The sequence below is a fragment of the Pelodiscus sinensis genome, chromosome 5, assembly GCF_052426305.1.
Source record: "Pelodiscus sinensis isolate ZL-2025 chromosome 5, ASM5242630v1, whole genome shotgun sequence".
Lineage (NCBI taxonomy): Eukaryota > Metazoa > Chordata > Testudines > Trionychidae > Pelodiscus > Pelodiscus sinensis.
Window position 1 is genome coordinate 129,819,950 of NC_143056.1, and position 18,425 is coordinate 129,838,374.

General features: G+C 49.9%; 1 protein-coding gene across 1 annotated transcript in view; it reads right to left on the reverse strand.

The window, feature by feature from the left end:
- The window catches only part of NUP160 (nucleoporin 160), a 53,275-nt gene that overhangs the window by 13,370 nt on the left and 21,480 nt on the right, over window positions 1–18,425 (reverse strand). The window contains exons 15-28 of the mRNA XM_075928872.2: window positions 18,120–18,285; window positions 16,387–16,502; window positions 16,133–16,293; window positions 13,655–13,788; window positions 11,835–11,905; window positions 9,203–9,362; window positions 8,673–8,742; window positions 5,086–5,184; window positions 4,616–4,735; window positions 2,974–3,069; window positions 2,748–2,842; window positions 1,398–1,494; window positions 1,216–1,321; window positions 813–973 (exon numbers count right to left, since the gene is read on the reverse strand). Of these exons, the coding sequence (XP_075784987.1) occupies window positions 813–973; window positions 1,216–1,321; window positions 1,398–1,494; window positions 2,748–2,842; window positions 2,974–3,069; window positions 4,616–4,735; window positions 5,086–5,184; window positions 8,673–8,742; window positions 9,203–9,362; window positions 11,835–11,905; window positions 13,655–13,788; window positions 16,133–16,293; window positions 16,387–16,502; window positions 18,120–18,285 (1,652 nt within the window). The remainder of the gene's footprint in view (window positions 1–812; window positions 974–1,215; window positions 1,322–1,397; window positions 1,495–2,747; window positions 2,843–2,973; window positions 3,070–4,615; window positions 4,736–5,085; window positions 5,185–8,672; window positions 8,743–9,202; window positions 9,363–11,834; window positions 11,906–13,654; window positions 13,789–16,132; window positions 16,294–16,386; window positions 16,503–18,119; window positions 18,286–18,425) is intronic.

The window sequence follows — 18,425 nt, forward strand, 5'->3', positions numbered from 1 at the left end:
AAGGACACATCTGTATGGTTCTGGTGACAGAAAGCAGCATGAGTCTCACGTATTCTCCTCCACCCAGAACACAACAAATGCAGCAAGATCTCACTTGCTGGATCCTAAGTGTCTGCAGTTACCAAAGAAACAAAACTATCCAAGTTAAGGAGAACTAAGCAAACCAAGGACAGAATTTGTAGCCTGGTCCTTGATTTTAGCTATTCCCCCCCACCTGTATGTGATGGAGGAATTAAGGGCCAAGCCATCTCCCCCACTTTTGGAGGGTGACTCCTAGGGAGAAGTGAGCAACTAAAACAAGCACAGCACATCCTGACCAGGACCAAGAGGTGAGCTTCAGGGCAGTTACCATGACTATTAGGTTCAGAGGACTGAATCCACCTGCGGAAGCCTCTTCTGGCTGCAGTCCAACCCCAGAGCTTCCTGCAACAGGGGAAGGCACTCGGAGGTGGGTCTGATCCTCTCCCCCCTGACAGTGGTGGTGCAGTGGAAAAACAAGTCTTGTCCCTCCCCAGCCTGGCTGGGGCAGCTGCTAGATGCTCCCAGCAGAAAGGGGGAGATCAGATTTCCTGGGAAAGGGTTTATTTCACTGTTTATGGCACATTTTTCACAGCTGTGAAATTGGCAGGGCCCTGCCTGAGGCCGACCTCACATACTCTATGTGTAGCAGGAAAGGCAAGCGAACCCCAGAGGGGACATCAGAACAGCCTTACCATGCAGGCACCTTCACAGCGAGAGGGGCTGCTACTAAAAAGCCAGGCCCAAAGCCAGCACTTGGTTTTAAAACAAGCAGAAGGTTCCAGCTTTCCTACCACTGCTCCGGAAGCCGGCTGCACTATCCACGCGTATTCCGGCCGGATCAGCCGCAAGCAGTTGATGGCCGCAAGATAGCAGTTCCCTTGTTTCTGAAGCCCTCGGAGCGTCCGCACCTCCCTGCCCAGGCGCATGCCGTACTCGAACATCACCGTCCCAGCTGGGGAAGAAAATGTGAATGTTTCAGCACAGCAGAATTCTCGTCCCATTGGACTGACTCCACCGGGGATTGGCTGGGAGGCACTGGCTTGGCCCAAGAGACAAGGAGTGGTGCTAGCTCCGAGAGAGCCCATTGCATCTGAGCCAACAAAGAGCGCATGCAGGATACAAAGAATAGCTGTAGAGCTGTACCAGGCAAGGGGAGAGCAGACCCCAGGGACGAGTGACGTCCGGCAGCCTTACCCTTGCGATAGTTGTGCCGGTAGATGTGGAAAGCATAGAGCAGCTCATAGTAATTGTGAGTCATCAGGTCCACGGCTCGAGCTCGGGACTCGATTATCCCCACCACCTAAGACAGGGGAGAAACAACTAGTTTTCAGCCAGCTTCCCCTACCCTAGTTTTCCCCCCGCGGCCGGTGACTTACCTCGTTATGGAGGTTCACGTAGGGGAACTCCACCAGGTCCTGCAGCTGGGAGCGCTCGCAGAGAACCACCACCAGCTGGCGCAAACAGTCCAGCTGCCTAGGGAGAGACCAAGGCAGAGCTAGTCTCATGAACGGGGACAGGCAGGCCAGCCAGATGCACATCTGCCAGCAGGGCAGCTCACAGCTGCACAAGCCTCAAGAGGTTCAGGTTGGTGACGGGGTGGGGAGGATTCCCCATCGCATTTGGTGCCAGGCCAGGCTTTTGGGAGGAGAAAAGGGGTGGTGGTGGAGAAATTCACAGGAGGCGTGGCTGGAATCCTGAAGCCTGGACAGAGGAGTCCAGAGAAGAGAGCTCCCCCTTCCTAACTGGCCAGGAGGTGAGGGATCCAGACGAACTCCTGCGCTGCCGAGTCCCACACACACTCTCCTGCCCCCACAGGCTTATGAATGTGATTGGGTGGGGAAGCCTCTCTCTGCCTGGCTGGGAAAGACAAAGTGAACTCTGTCCCCCCGGACCGGTACCCCTCTCCTGTCAGGAAGGGGCTTCTTGGACAATGGACGGTCAGTTGGATCCCGGTTAGTGTGGGCTTATAGGAGGGGTTCTCCAACTATTTTTGCTGGGAACCCCTTTGAAAATACTTCAGTCTGTGATGGCCACTTCCCCCCACCACACCATGTCACGCAGCTCTGAAGGCAGCATGGCCAGCAGCAGCAGTGCAGAAGCAAGGGTGGCAATATCACTGTGTGAGTGCACACACGGCTTGCCATCCGCAGTGAGAAGGAGCCAAGGCAGCAGGCAGACCCTCAGTTAGCCACAACAGCCAGGTTACAGGGCTTGAAATCCAGCACTCCATCTACACTTCGTCTCGCCCAGTGCAGACAAAGCCTTTGCTGGGAACCCCTGGGGCCCCAGCATGGGACAGCCAGCAGCTGGGTGACAAGCCCCAGGAAAACATAGGCATTTCTCTCTGCAGGGCAGCCAGGAGCTCTCCAAGGGCTACACAGAAAACTGCTGCCCGCTTGCAACAGGGACAGTGCTGCCCCACCACGCTCGCTGCCGCTGACCTGCCTACCTTCCTGGGTACAAGCAGCCCCTAAAAGCGGCTGGAGGGCTGGTTGGGACTATGGTTTCACTGGTTATACAGACAGCCCTGGCAACACAAAGCCTGTATTGCTGTCCCATCTCTCACAGTGCTACGGCGCAAGGGCCCACATGTGACTAGGACAAGCAGCGTAAACATCCCGCAAGACGGCAGTGAACGTTCTGTACTAACAGCGGAGAGAGCACGAGCTGGTCAGACACTACGTGCAGCCCACAGATCAGAGAGCTGAATGACACAAGGATGTTACCTGCTGGAATCTGGATTCTGGGTTAAGGCCTCGTACGCTTGGCTATTGTGCCCTAAATCCAAGTGATGTTTGAAAATGCAGGTCCTCAAAGTAGCCTAAAACACCAGAGAGTGCAACTTTGGTCAGGCAATATTCTCTGTACCAGTTAAGATCAATTCTTGGTACTACGCAATAGGTGCTGCATGGAAAAACCTTAGTGTTTGAGCACAAAAGAATGGACGCCTACCTGGCTTCTCCAATCATCAGCTGCTTCTGTTATGGCTAGAGTAGCTAACTGGATGACCAGTTCAGGTAAGCCAATAATATCCAGCAATCGCAGGACCTAGAGAGAAGACAGATTCTGGTTTGGGATGCAGCAGCAGCAAAGAACAGAGAGAATTTTGTTTCGTTTACCACGAGGAAATTATTTCCACATTCACTGAATTCAGGAAAAGATTCTGCTGACATTTGTAATAAAACAACCCACAAACCACATCTGTTTTCCAGCAGATGTCAAGAATGGAAGGTTTTAGCCCCAAATGGGGATGCTTATGAACTGGGGGATTGAGTCAAGGCATCGGGGTGTTTCTCAGCTAGGGACTTTTCTGCAGAATCCAACCCACAGGATTGTAACTCACAACCTAAACATCTCTATCTCGCTATTTAAACACCCTGATGGGTGCAAAACTTGCCAAAGAACAAGCCTGTAAAGCAAAGGCAATGCTGTCCAGAGTGCACGTGTGTGCAGACTGGAACGGCAGCAGTGAAAGATGCAGGCTGCTCGGTTCATCTCAATGGGCATTGACAATTCAAATGGCAGCGCACAAACCATTTCAGGGCGGATGATTCCAAGAGCGATATCCTTAACATGCTTACCTGTCAATCCTGAGCCCCTGCTTACACCTCTCCAGGTGCCAAAAGCACCAGCTGGCCCCTACTCTGCTGCCCCCAGCTCCAAACCACCTGGATAACTTCTTTGTACCGCAGTAGCACCCAGGAACCTGAGTCACGGAACAGCTCCCCACAGGGCCAGGTGCCGCAGAAAAGACAGAACGAAGACAGACCCTGACCCACACCTACAACCTCAGCTGCTAGCATAATTCAGCTAGGCACGCAACAGAATTCACAGATGAAGGCCAAGAGACTCTCACCTAAAGATTCAAGCCCACAACTGTGTGCGCCAGAGCATCTCTTTCCGAGCCTGGATGAAAGGCACGGAGCAAGAAACTCTATCACCTCCCTAGGTCAGTTACTCCAACAGTAAATCACCCTCCCTGTAAAACCCTGGCATCTTATCCCCAGTCTGAATTGCCTGGGCTCGGTTTCAACCCCATGCTGCTTGTTTTGCTTCTGGCCGCTAGATTAAAGCCCTATGCCATCTGAAGTCTCTTCCCCACGCTGGTTACAGTCTCCAAGAACCAAGTTACCTCTTAACCTTGTCTTGGATCATTTAAACAGACCAAGCTTCTGATGTCTCGCTCTAAAGCAGCTTGTTCTCCAGACCTCAAGCCATCCTTGGAGCTTACTGAAAGCCGAGGGGCAGAGTACTCACCCACCTTTGATGTCAGACACACACTACAAGAGATGTTGTGCTAACCTGTTTCTTTCAGTAACAAGCCTCGTTTTGTATTCACCCAGCAGCAGCCAGAGATCTGCAGGCTGCACAAACCTGAGGGCCTTCTTGCAAAACAGACATCTTACAGGTCGAGATGTGGCCCCAGATCTAGTGGAGACCATTTTGTGGCCTTAACCATAGAAGCTGGCGCAAATCCAAGTCTATAGCACGGCTGGAGAAAAGCCTGAAGCATGAAGATCAGCTGCCCATGCAGCATGCATGGCCGAACTTGCACAGCAAGTGCCAAGTCACTGTACTGTCGTGACAGCAATACCTTGTCATAATACTGCAGGCGTGGGGTGGAAGCCATCTCGCCATCCTCGGCTCGGATCAGCCGGTCCAAGAACTCCTCTTTTCCAACTTCTGATGCAGCTTGACAGAAACAATCTAGAGCCTGGAAGGAAAATAAAGCTGCTAAGCACTCCCTCTTCTCAGGCCATATGTCCACTTACCAGAGGATTGATGCACCAGTGATCAATTTTCCAGGGTTTGATTTAGTGGGTCTAGTAAAGACTCACTAAATCAAACACCAAGGGACTCCCCCCCACTCCCTGGAAAGTCAACTGAAGTTTCTCTCGTTAACCTCAGGAGTTGGCACTTTTCTGAGCAACACATCTGCTAGCCCTAGGAGCAGAATGTAGCCAGCAGCCAGGCAAGCATGACAGCGAGGTTCCCCACCCCCACCGCTGAACCCTGCGGACGGAGCAATGCCCCACTCCTGCAAGTCAAGAGGCTATTTTGTACCTTGTGCCCCTCGCCCATAACCAGGTAACACCTTCCCATCAGGAAGCGACAAGAGCCCACGTTCACATGACACCAGGGCTGCAGCAGGCGAATGTATTCCTAAGAGACAAAGGCATCCTCAGATCAAACACACAAAAGCTTTAACATTCCCTTAACAGCTGGTTATGGAACAACGTGCACCCGTATTGCCACAAGACAGTCCCTGTTCTACTAGAGAAACCTACTGGGGATTTCAGCTTTAGATTCCCGCAATGCCACTTTAGCAGCACCCTGTGACTATAACACTACAGCCTAGCACAGAGCCCCAGGGTGACTCCATGTTCTGCCGATTCTATTCCTAGATCTTAACCCTAGAACCATAGCACACTAGAACTGGAAAGGACCTCGAGAGGGCATCGAGTCTGGTCCCCTGCCCTCACGGCAGGACCAAGCACTGTCCAGATTATCCCTGAGAAGGTGCCTATCCAACCTGCTCTTAAATATCTCCAATGATGGAGATTCCACAACTTCCCCAGGCAATTTATTCCAGTGTTTAACCACCCTGACAGTTAGGAAGTTTTTCCTAATGTCCAACTTAAACCTCCCTTGCTGCAGTTTAAGCCCATTGCTTCTTGTTCTATCCTCAGAGGCCAAGAACAATTTTTCTCCCTCCTTGTAACACCCCTTTAGATATATGAAAGCTGCTATCATGTCCCCTCTCAGTTTTCTCTTTTCTAAACTAAACGAGCCCAGTTCTTTCAGAAATCCCTCATGGCTCCTGTTTTCTAGACCCTGAATCATTTTTGTTGCTTTTCTCTGGACCTTCTCCAATTTCTCCACATCTTTCCTGAAATGTGGTGCCCAGAACTGGACACAATACTCCAGTTGAGGCCTTGTGTCCAGTTCTGGGCACATTTCAAGACAGACATGGCAAGCATAAAGTGTATTATCAACAGAGTACATAGCAACAACCTAGTTACCTGCACCTATGTGCTTCCATCCCAAAGGGCCTTTTTCAGGTGCTTGTAAGAGTCACTCCCCTTTTGGGCAGATCTCCTGGACTGGAAATCTCCACAGGAAAATTCCATGAGAAGAAAAGTACTTTTGGCACAAGGTGGTGGGGAAAGCTCCCGCACACACTTGCCATCAGTAAATGGCCTCATCTGAGCAGCTCCAGCTTTTCAGTCAGAGGCAAGAGGAACTGGAAATTTAGCATTCGAATACGCCCCAAGTCAGACACGCGCCTTTGGAGTGGGAGGAAAAAGACATTTTGATCTGACCGAGTGGAAAGGGATCAACAGTTATCGGATGCAAACTCACGCCTAAGAAGAGTTTAACAATCTCCCACCAGCGTCACTTCCTCAGCACTACACACGACTACAGACCAACCCCTCTCCCTCCCGGTCACATTCTCTGTGCAGGGGGCATGGAATGAGGTATCTGGCACACTGCATACAGGGGGGTCGGAAGAAGCCCCACATCAGTGTACACTGACACATGGCCAGCAGACTCCCACAGTGGCCCCGCCCATTTCAGGCTGGCAAGCATTTCAGTGAGAAACGTTCACGTCACATTGATTATAAGAGAGAAGAAATGCATCAGAGACAGCAGCAGGTCTGTGTATTGGCGGGTGTTTCCAGAGGATACGTGACTTTGAGGGGTCAGGGTATGCGGGGAGAGAACCAGAGAATTCTTTGCATTAGATTGGTATACAAGCTCTCACGGCCTTCTCCCCGCAGCTTGCTGTGCGGGACCCCTGGGGCTCACAGCCCCCTGGGAGAGAAACACCCTTTCACAAGCAGTGCCAGCTCACGCTCTTTGCTCTCTCCCCTTTTCACAAAGCAAGACTGCATTTGGAACGTGTGCCAAAAGAACGCACGCTTGCAGAGTGAAGCACTCGCGTTACGAGAGGCAAAGGTGGGGCAGAGCTGGGAACTGAACACTTGTGCACATGCATCAAGAGAATTTAGCTAGTCATCGGTGTCCTACCTACTTAGGGTGCATCTCCGGCCCCCACTATTCTAGTATCAGACAGCCCCACACCTAGTGTGTTCATCTCCTGTGCAGATGGAAAAGGAGGCAAAGACACACTAAGGGACTTGCCTAAGATCAGACAGAGCCTGATGAAGTGGAGATGTTAAATATCAGTTAACTGAATAGTCGAGTAACCCGAGAGCCCCTTGCCACTCCGCACTGCGGCTTCTGTATTAGAGGCAGCAGCACAGGGTGGCAGCCCCTGTCCGGGGCTGGGGAGGGCATCTGATATCTCAGACCTGGTGTGAGCTGGGACTGAGCCAGGCTGCCTGTCCACCTAACTCCTAATATACTTTAAATGCAGAGCCGCAGCAGGGGTAGGTCCCGGAACTGATGCAGGCCTGGACTGAGCTGGGCTGTGCTGGCCAGCCTGCTAAAAAAAAAAAAAAAAATGTACTGGTGGGGGGGCAGAGAGGAGGAATGAGCGTCGTCTATAACATTAACCGATATGTTTTTGCTTATCGGTTAGTCGACTATACTATTACATTCCTATGATGAAGCAGGAGGAACCAACGTTTCCCGAGTCCAAACTAACCGCCTATCCTGAGTCATCCTTCCTGTCTACATGCTGGTCCCAGAACTTTTCCCTCATTCAGTAGCAGATTCAGGGAATCTGTCTCTTATTCCGAGTAACGGTCTGTGTGTGATCATCAGGATATAAATCTGGAATAAATTCACTGAGGTTGTTCCAAATTTACAACCATATAAAGCATGATTACACGCAATACATAGGCCAGGGGAAAGTGGGGGAGAGAAGCAGAGCAGAAGGTTGCAAGCGGTGAGGGACACGGATACTTTTTGAACAGACGCCAAAAATAAATGTTGAGCCTCTCCCTGCTGCCCTTCCTGGGACGTGAATAAGGGAGGTTGTGGAATTTCCATCTCGAGAGATATTTAAGAGCAGGTTAGATAAATGTCTGTCAGGGATGGTCTAGACAGAACTGGGTCCAGCCATGAGGGCAGGGGACTGGACTCGACCTCTCGAGGTGCCTTCCAATCCTAGGATTCTAAGGTAGTAGCCCTGCAGAAAATGTGTGTGTGATGGTACCATCAAAATCTGCATCATCATACAAGCACAAGGAGGCAGGAATCAGGTGGCACAAACAACTCTGCCATTTCCGGAGCAGAATACTTGGCAATTCTGACATTCTTTCAGACGGGAGGAATATGGGGTGCTTTGTACATAAACTGCAGCATGCTGATCCCTGCCCCCAGGGGCAATCCATTTTGTGTGTGACCTGAAGGGGATGCAGTTGTAAAGGTCAAAGATACAGCTAGCTCAGAACTGTGACAAGATGATCTTCAGATGCGAGGGGGGCTGAGAGAACACCCCTGTGAAACCATCCTTAATATACTTTCCTATTAAGTTGCTCTCAACCTCCACCAAGCTGGTTACAAATAGGCTCCGTCACACACAAGCTTCTCCGGCTGGTCTCCAGCTGTCCTCCTCTCCCGCCCTGCCCCCCCCCAGATCTGTCCTGGCTGCAAGAGTAAGCAGAACAGACACGTTGTTCATGAGGCAGGCCCTGCTGTCAAAGAGACAAACACATTCGCAGTGTGTCGCGCATGCCTACCTGCAGCTGGGTGTACTGACAGCTGCCCATCAAACATTCTGGGAAGAGGAAACCAGGATTACTGGGCCATCTGAACATGAGCTAAGGAATGGAGCAATTCCTCCAGCGTCAGGGAAGAGCTCTGAGAACCGGCTTGGAACAGGTACGCCTCTGGTGCTCAGAGTTCACACTTGTCCTTTCCCACCTTACGCCACAAAGAACACCCCCACCAAGCATCTCAGCCAAACATTTCAAACCCGAGGGCCCCAAGTCAGTGGCCTAGAACCCTTGTGTGCGCACCAACAAGGCAGCCTGATTTTGAGGAGACGTGCACACCCACAAATCCTAGCAGAGAGAACTGGAATCAGTTCATTCTTATTCAGGAGGGCTAAACACAGACGTTGAAGCCCAGGATTGACAGCGTTGGCCTCATTAATGGGGAAACACTCCGCCCACTCTCCAGGAAGACGTATGCCTATTTACAGCCTACGGTACACTGCAACGTGCAGTTAGACACACCCCTTCACGCTGGCTCAGTCATTCAAGGATACAAAAGAGTCAGGAGATCGGCGGCAATTGCAGTGACCAGATGAAGCCAATTCAAACGAGTTTCGCTCGGAGAGGTGCGAGGCTGGGAGAAGAGGTGAGAGATGATGTGTTTTCTGGCCACTTCCTGAAAAAATAACTCCACGATGGTCTGCGGGCTGGACACTAAAAAATAAATGAAAGAAGAGTTCACAAGCTACAGATACACAGCATAGTACACATCTCTTCCTAGCCAAATCTACATACTGTGCTGGTCACAAGGGCTCCAAGGCTACTCAAACACCCAGCGTTTAACACTAACACCTACCCCTGGGGGTATGCTGAGGTCTGCTATGAGATGCATCAACTCATCTTGGCTCCAGTAGATAAAGTGTACTTAGATTTCCAGAAAGCCTTTGACAAGGTCCCTCAGCAAAGGCTCTTAAGTAAAGTAAGTTGTCATGGGATAAGAGGGAAGGCCCTCTCATGGACTGATAACTGGTTAAAAGACAGGAAACAAAGGGGAGGAATAAATGGCCAGTTTTCAGAAGGGAGAGAAGTTACTAATGGTGTCCCCCAAGGGTCCGTTCTGGGACCAATTCTATTCAACTTACTTATAGATGATCTGGAGAAAGGGGTAAACAGTGAGGTGGCAAATTTGCAGATGATACTAAACTGCTCAGGATAGTTAAGACCAAAGCAGACTGTGAAGAGCTTCAAAAAGATCTCACTAAACTAAGTGATTGGGCAACAAAATGGCAAATGAAATTTAATGTTGACAAATGTAAAGTAATGCACACTGGAAAAAATAATCCCAACTACACATACAATATGAGGGGGACTAATTTAGCTACAACTACTCGAGAGAGATCTTGGAGTCATTGTGGATAGTTCTCTGAAAACATCCACTCAGTGTGCAGCTATGGTCAAAAAAGCAAACAATGTTAGGAATCATTTAAAAAGGGATAGAGAATAAGACAGAAAATATCTTATTGCCTCTATATAAAACCATGATACGCCCACATTGTGAATTCTGCGTACAGATGTGGTCGCCTCATCTCAGAAAAGATATATTAACACTGGAAAAGGTTCAGAAAAGGGCAACAAAAATGATTAGGGGTTTGGAGTGGCTGCTCTATGAAGAGAGATAAAAAAGACTGGGACTTTTCATCTTAGAAAGAAGGAGACTAAGCGGGGATAGGACAGACTAGAGGGTATTTTGGTGTGGAAAAAGTGAACAAGGAAAAGTTATTTACTTGTTCCCATAACATAAGAACTAGGGGTCACCAAATGAAATCAATAGGTAGCAGATTTAAAAGAAACAAAAAGAAGTTTTTCTTCATGCAGCGCACGGTCGGCCTGTGGAACTCCTTGCCAGAGGAGTTTGTGAAGACCAGGACTTTAACAGGGTTGTAGAAAGAACTAGATAGATTCATGGAGGTTAGGTCCATCAATGGCTATTAGCCAAGATGGGTAGGAACGGTGTCCCTCGCCTCTGTCAGAAGCTCAGAATGGGTGACAGGGAATGGATCACTTGATTGTCTGTTCTGCTAGTGCCCCCCCAGCTAGTGCCCCCCCAGCAGACCAGGGAGACGTGGAGCAAAGCCGGGCGCCTGTGGTAGAGCAGGTGGGGCACTGCCGGTTGGTCCCGCAGCACCGCTTCTTGGCGCTACTGGACCAACCCGGCAGCACCCCAGCTGCTCTGCCCCAGGCGTCCTGATTCAGCTGCTGATCAGTTTCAGCAGTGGCTGAATCAGGATGCCTGGGGCAGAGCAGCTGGGGTGCTGCTGGGTTGGTCCAGTAGCTCCGAGGAGCAGCCGCGCTACTGGACCAAGCCAGCAGCACCTGAGCTGCTCTGCCCCAGGCGTCCCAAAATCAGCCGCTGCTGAAACTGACCAACGGCTGACTACAGGAAGCCCGAGGCAGAGTTGCTCTGCCCTGGGCTTCCTGGAATCAGCTGCTGATCAGTTTCAGCAGCAGCTGACTTGGGGACGCCTGGTGTTCTTATCTTGAATCTGTATGTAAGTGGAACTGGTGTCCAGATTCAGCAGCTGTTGAAACTGATCAGTTTCAGCAGCGGCTGATGCCAGTTCCGACTTACATACAGATTCAACTTAAGAACAAACCTACAGTCCCTATCTTGTATGTAACCCGGGGACTGCCTGTACTTGCATTTTGCCCCACATCTTGCTGCCTCTGATATAGAGATAGCAAGGGGCGGGGGGAGCAAACTTAAAAGCCAGTTCCTCTAGCACTGTCTCCACTGTGCAGAGGAGGAAGGGGGGGTCAGAGGCGCAGCAGTCTGGGACCTGCTACGAGCTGGGACTGCTCAGTCCCAGCTCACGCCAGCTCCAGGAGCTATTCCTCCCCTTATTCCTCTGCAGAGCACCTCCCGTTATCAACTAATCATGTAGTCGATACAAATTTTATCAACTACACAAATAGCCAAATACCTGCTCCTTAACATCCTTAGTCTGAATAGAGAAAATCAATAATTTCTGTGGACCCGCATACTGCCTTCAAGAGGGTAGGTGAGGAACATATCGAAAGACAAGCTCCTTGAAACTGGGCGCCCAAGAACTGAGACCCCTCCCACTCCCAAATCACTAATCACTGAGCTTAAAGTCAGAACTGAAGACATAGCAGCTCCCCTCTTACCTAGTTTATGTGGAGATAAGGCTGTGGTGTCGGTTAGCTCCAGTACGGATAAGTGCTGCAGGTTGGATTCCCTAGAGGAGACAAATGTAGCTATAAAGAGAGACGAGCACACCTGTGTTACACACCTTAACACTGTGTGTGAAATGGCAGAGGGGTGAAGCCTGCCACTGCACAGCAGAGACCCTCAGTACCCAAGGGAACATCAGAAATCTTTTGGAATTTTTGGTATCCATTAGCAATACAGCTGGAAAGAGAAACGATCATTTACAATTGTCAAAGCTACTCTGCATCAGTACAGATACTCAAACAGGACTGCTCTGGCTCAACAGATGCAAAGAGCAGCTCACATTTCAGAGAGTTTTTATTAACAGTAAAAACCCAATCGCTAACCATTATCCCAAAATGACAATACAAAAATATAAAAAGCTGGGAATCAGGACAGGAAAAGAACTAATCAAAGCTGGGGGGTTAAAAAAAAAAATCAAACTCTCTTTTCAGAGTTTTATACCTATCTAGACACTTGGGCTATGTCTACATTGTGCTCCCTTGTGCAAAAACATATGCAAATAAGGCACAGTGATGAATATCACCGCACCTCATTTGCATACTAAATGAGCCACCATTTTTGCACAAGGGGCTTTTGCACAAGAAAGAGCTGTCTACACAGCTCCTTTTTGCACAAAAGCCCCCTCTTGTGCAAGAACCGTTCTGCCTGAAAATAAGTGTAGACGGCTCCTTCTTGCACAAAAGCCCCTTGTGCAAAAATGGCAGCTCATTAAGTATGCAAATGAGGTGTGGTGATATTCATCACTGTGCCTAATTTGCATATGTTCTTGTGCAAGAGAGCGCAATGTAGACATAGCCTTGTATTTCACTCAGTTTTACTGATCAGAGATAATACAGCCACCAGAAACTCTCCTGCCCAAAGCAGCCTCCTGCAAATCTCCCAGGACTCTGAACAGCGTTGGTTGGGGGGCAGGAGGAGTAGGGAGGGGGGGGAACGGGACAGGACGGGACGACGGGACTTTTGTTTATGACTTTGTAGAATTCCTAAAAAGAAGCTTCCACTCCATTCACCAGGAAGAACCATCTCTGCCGTAATAACATGGTAAACAGAGGCACTTCAGCACAAATCTTCCTGGGAGAACAGAAGTGACCGAATTTCCTCGCTTTGCAAGGAGAAAGTTAGACCCAAGATCCGAGCTGACAAACAGCGTCTTAAATGTGCCTTTAAAACTCACTTTTCATTCAGGCTACGTCTAGACTGCTTTCCTCTTCCGAAAGATGAAATTCAAACGAAGCACTGATTAGCATATTCTCGTGCTTCATTTGCATAGCCTCTTCTGATCCTTTTTTCGGAAGAGTTTTTTTCAGAAAAAAAGCAGTCTAGACAAGGTTTTTCATGCAAAACCCCCCTTTTTTTGAAAGAACCCTGTAAACCTCATTTTTTGAAGAAGGGTTTTTTTTTTGAAAAAGGAGGTTTTTGCGCGAAAAACGCCATCTAGACTGCTTTTTTCCCCCCCGAAAAAACCTCTTCCAAAAAAAGGATGAGACGAGGATATGCAAATGAAGCACAAGAATATGCTAATCAGCACTTTATTTGAATTTCCTCTTTCCTCATTTGCATGCTCTCTTTCAGAAGAGGAAAGCAGTATAGATGTAGCCTCAGAGAGGTAATTTTTCCCCCCCAAAGATACTTAGAATTAGATTCCAGGCTGATTTCTCAGCTGTCTAAAGGGCATTTCAGCCATCGCAAAGGATTTGTATGAAGCCTAGCAATGCACACTGACTAGAGAAAGATTGGGAACACAAGCACTTACAGCGTGTCGACAGGAACGTCCGATGCCAAGCACTGACTCGCCCACCTGATCAGGTAATAAGACAACAGCAAGGGTGAAGTGCGATGCAGCAAGTCCTGCTGAGACTGGAACAGCTGGCCCCCTCCCAAAATCATCTGTAAGGAAACCAAAGCAGCTGGCATTGTAATGGGCGGAGACAGGAAAGGGCTTCAGCTGAGACAGAAGTGACATCACAAAGAGCGCCAAAGACTTTCCATTAGTGGTCACAGAACATCAGCTAACGGGAAACACTTTCATTCTCAAGCATTCAACAGGCCTGCACTGAAAGTTGCACATTCCTTTAGGTTCAACACTTCATAGCAAGTCTGTGTGCAGCTCAGACCTTACCCAGGGCCTGGGCCACCCGGTAAAAGCTTAACACAGGGTTAAGCCTGCCAAGATTTGAAGGGCACGACGCACAAAGAGGGGAGAGGAGCTGATCTGAGTTCCACAAAGGGATGCACAATTCTCTTTCTTTCCTGTTAATTATGAACAGGAAATCTAAGGTTGAAATTGGTCTTCAGGCAGCAGCACTTTTTAGGCCCAGTCTATGTGTCAGTTGTGTTGGTATCACTATTTCAGTTATAGTTATTCCCAGGCTCGCCAAACCGCGGCAAGCCCCGCTCGCCAGCCGCACTGTCCAACGATCTGCACATGCGCAGATTGTTCCGTGCATGCGCAGATCACCCGAACCCAGCTCTTCCGGGTTGCAATCTACTTGCCACAGGCCCTGGTTATTCCCCTTCCTGAAATAGACAGTTCTTCCTCGGATGGGCACTGAACCAATTTTAGGCTTTTGTTAAGTCTGGTAAGCTGGTGGTAGGAATTAACTCATGGCCACTTGGCCCCAGGTTGAGTCAAGTTCAACTGAACAGAATGATAATCAAAACCAGGTCGCCAACGCTGAAGTTTGATTTCTCAAGGGCAGACGTTGGGGAACTATGTGGATCAGTTGAAGTCAGCTGGACTGGATGGCTCAAGGACTTATAGATGGAGGTTTGGAATTTCTTTAAATCAACAAAAAAAAACGGTCTGCAATTTGCATCGCATGCAAGTGGAGGGGACTTACGGGGAAAGCCTCCAGACCCAGCTCAATGATTAATCAACCCCTTTAAAAAAGGTCACAGGGGAAAGGCCAAAGAGCCTATAGAGCAGGGGTGAGCAATAATTTTCACAGGAGGGCCACTTAAAGAATTTTGGTACACGGTCATGGGCCGGCTCCACCCCCTGGGAAGAGGCGGGGTTTAGGGCAGAAGGGGTGGGGCTGGAAACTAGCCTCCCCCCAGAGTCCTCCAGGGCCGGAGGCTTTGAATTAAAAACACAGCAAAGGGCTCACAGCTCCCGGCCCTGTGCTACCACGTTGCCAGGCAGTCGCCTGGGGCTGTTGCGGCTATTTAAAAGGCTCATAGGATCCTTCTGCCTGAGCCACTGCCTAGAAATTTGGTGGCACAAGCCGCAAGAAATAAACAGAAAGCAGCCAGATGCAGTGCAGGGGCTGGATCAAAGTGTTAGGTGGGCTGCATCTTGCCCCCGTGCCGCATCTTACCCAGCCTTGCTATAGGGGATGGAAAGAGAGACGGATCAGCCACGAAAGCTACGTCGTGGAGGTTAGAAAATGGCAGAATGAAGCGAGAGCTGCGGTGGAACTGAGCAGTCTCCTGCAGGTGCTAAGATGGCTGGTTCTTGCTGACAGGTGCGGGAAGGGATTCCCCCTCCTCCCCCCCCCCAGGTCAGGCTGGCAGTGACCTTGGGGGTTTTCACCTCGCTATACAGCGTGTGGGTACAGGTTGCTTACAAGGATTCTCTGGGTGTATCTCACACATTTCCCTGCCATCATGGGAGCTGCTGGGTATAACCTCGGTCCCTCCCATTCTCTGCCTGCATCACCAAATGGCAGAGCGTCCTGCAGGCTGTAAGACTTATGCAGGGTGGTGTTGGTGAGCCGTGGCTCTTTTCCTGCAGACTACACATGGGAGGTCAGACTAGACGAGTGGGGGATTTCCTTCTGGCCTTAAACACGATGACAGAACTAAATCCGCTCCACACTGCTTTTGCTTCCCCAGCCTGGCTGAAGTGGGACAGTCTTCCAACCAGGACAAGTCGTTAGCCTTTAGCCTGTTATTCCCCAGCCCTTCATCCCAGTGCAGGTGCAGAGGGGGGGTAAACCTGCAAGCGGTGCTGTTCGGGAACCAAGCCTTGGAAACGCTGCACCCCTCCAGGGCAGGGGAGACAGTGACTTGCTTGCGGCTGCTCTATTGCTCAGTGTGCCGATGCTAAGACAGGATTGCTGGACTGCTCCTTTGTTTGCACCAAGGCAGGCAAAGCCTCTGGGGTAAGGGCAGGAAGGGCCTGGCCACGTCTGAACAGCACTGGACGACTGCAGGAAAAGAGCCCTGGCTCCAGTGCCAGGGGAGAGCAAGATCCCAAAAGATCATTGATAGGTTTCCGGACCATACTCACCGCATTGCCAAGCCTCAGCAGCAGCTGCTGTAAAATCAACAAGTCCCGGCAGATTAAGAAGCGGGTGGTGGCGATCTTGCACACCGCTCGGCAGACTATGTTCACTGCTGTGCCACTCCCATAGAGCTGAGAGAGGTTCATTCGTACGTTGAGGGGCTGAGCTGAAAGACGGGGTAAGAATGAAGCCAGGTAAACCACAACCCTCAATCCACTCCCCCTCTCCTAGCCAAACTGCAAAGGTTGGGCCCTGTCACCTCTTTCCATTTCCAGCTCTGTCTCGTAGTCCATTTCCCGGATCAGCAGCCCAATGGCATGAACGGGGTTTCTGATCTCCTGCAGCTTACTGTGAATATCTTCCATCACATTGTCTCTGCAAGGGCAAACAAAATGCACTGGCACCGATGTACATCATGTCAACAGACAGCCTCTACCAATGACCCCGGTTGCCGGAGACCCAGAAGTGAAACTGGTCTGCTCACTTCAGATACTGGGGAAGGGAAAGTCCCCTTCATCTCCACTGTCATAGGAAACATCTTTTTGATGCATGAAGGCCCATACTCAGAGTGGATCCACTCGCCCGTCTTTCACCCCCTCTGCAGAGGAGTAACTTGTATAACACAGATGCTCCATGAGATGGCGGTGCTTGGATCCTTCTGGAACCACCTACCCAAGGAGGTTCAGCAATGCAGATACTTGCTTTTATGTTGCCAAGAGGGTTATCCAGCTCAAAATGGAAGCTCTTCTTCTGGGCACCATGGCCCAGAAACCCCCAGCACTTTAATCATCACTGAGGAAAGTTTCCAAGCATCTGCAGCAGGGGTTCTCAAACTGGGGGGTTGCGAGGTTATTACACGGGGTGTCACAAACTGTCAGCCTCCACCCCAAGCCCTGCTTCACACCTCTCGCACTTCCAACAGCGTTAAGTATGAAAACCAGTGGGAAGCTCGCTGTGCGAAAGGGGTCTGTAGTAAGAGGAGGGCCTATAACAAAAGCCCACGCAGCATAGGCCTGATTAGAAGCCTGAGGCCCAGCTAACGACGGACAAAACATGGCTAACAAAGCAAAGCTGAGCTGTGAGCAAGAGTCAGGCCCCGCTCACAGAACTTGGCACGAACAAGGCTGAGTGCGTAAAACCCTAATTGGTCATAGGCCCAGGTGCAGAACAGTCACTGGTACTAGGTACCGACTGTAAAACAGTGATTGGTACTGGGCATAGGTTGAAAGCACATTGCAAAAGGATGGTAATACCAGCTCGTTAAAAAAGACCTTGGTATCCACTCGCCACAGATACAGACCCAGGTTCAGGAAAGGGTCTAAAACAACAGCATGATGGATAGAGACGTTCCAATCAAACCACAAGGTACAGGGTGATGGGTGGTAACCTGACAATGTCAGGAGTGAGGTAACTTGTTTCTACCTGTATATAAAGTGGTGTCTTGGAATGGGCAGTCTTTGTCCAGCCGAGGGGCAGTGGCACCTCCCTCTGGTTGAGCTTTGTCCATTATTGCGGGTAGATTTGCACAGCGGTTCAGTAGAGACTACTGACTATTCCTGTACTGCGCTTGTCAATAAACCTGACTGGGCGCCTTCGATCCTTATCTGATCTGTGGTCTTTGGGGGCTTTCTTGGGGTCTGCGGTAGTGACTAATTGCATAAATCAACACGGCCCACACCATGGAGCATGCACACACGCAGCCCTCTGGATATCATCACTGATGGAGCCAGAGACCGGTCAGAAACATGGCAGTAAATCCTGACCTGACAACAGGGTGACCAGTACAAAAACCTACAGGATTTAGGAGCATAAATACACAGAAAGCCAATCATGATATGTACTCCTAAGTCCTCTGGGAAAATCTCCCACAGTGAAGCCTGAATTCACACACCCTGAATCCTGCTTAGACTCGGGTTAAGGGTTAGACAACACAGACAATTCCCACATTGATCTCTGCACAAAGGACAAACACTGAACAAAGAGGTCCCTTACGTGTCATTGGCTATCAAGTCTTCCAGGATCTGCTCTGCAGCCTTCTCTGGAGGCTGAAGGCGGGAGCAAGCCATCTCCATTGCGAATGCCATTTCCGTGGAAATAGACTCTCCAATCAGCCGAAGGCACTGGACCAGACACACGACGTCACGCGACATCTCCAGATCTGCAGGGGAAAAACCTCACTGAACTCTTGTGCAAAACCAAGTGAGCTCAGCTCATTTTGTTTCAGCACTTTCGTCCCAGCAACACAAGACTCAGTCTGATCCCACACCTAATAAGTTCATTACAGGCTGACTTTACAGG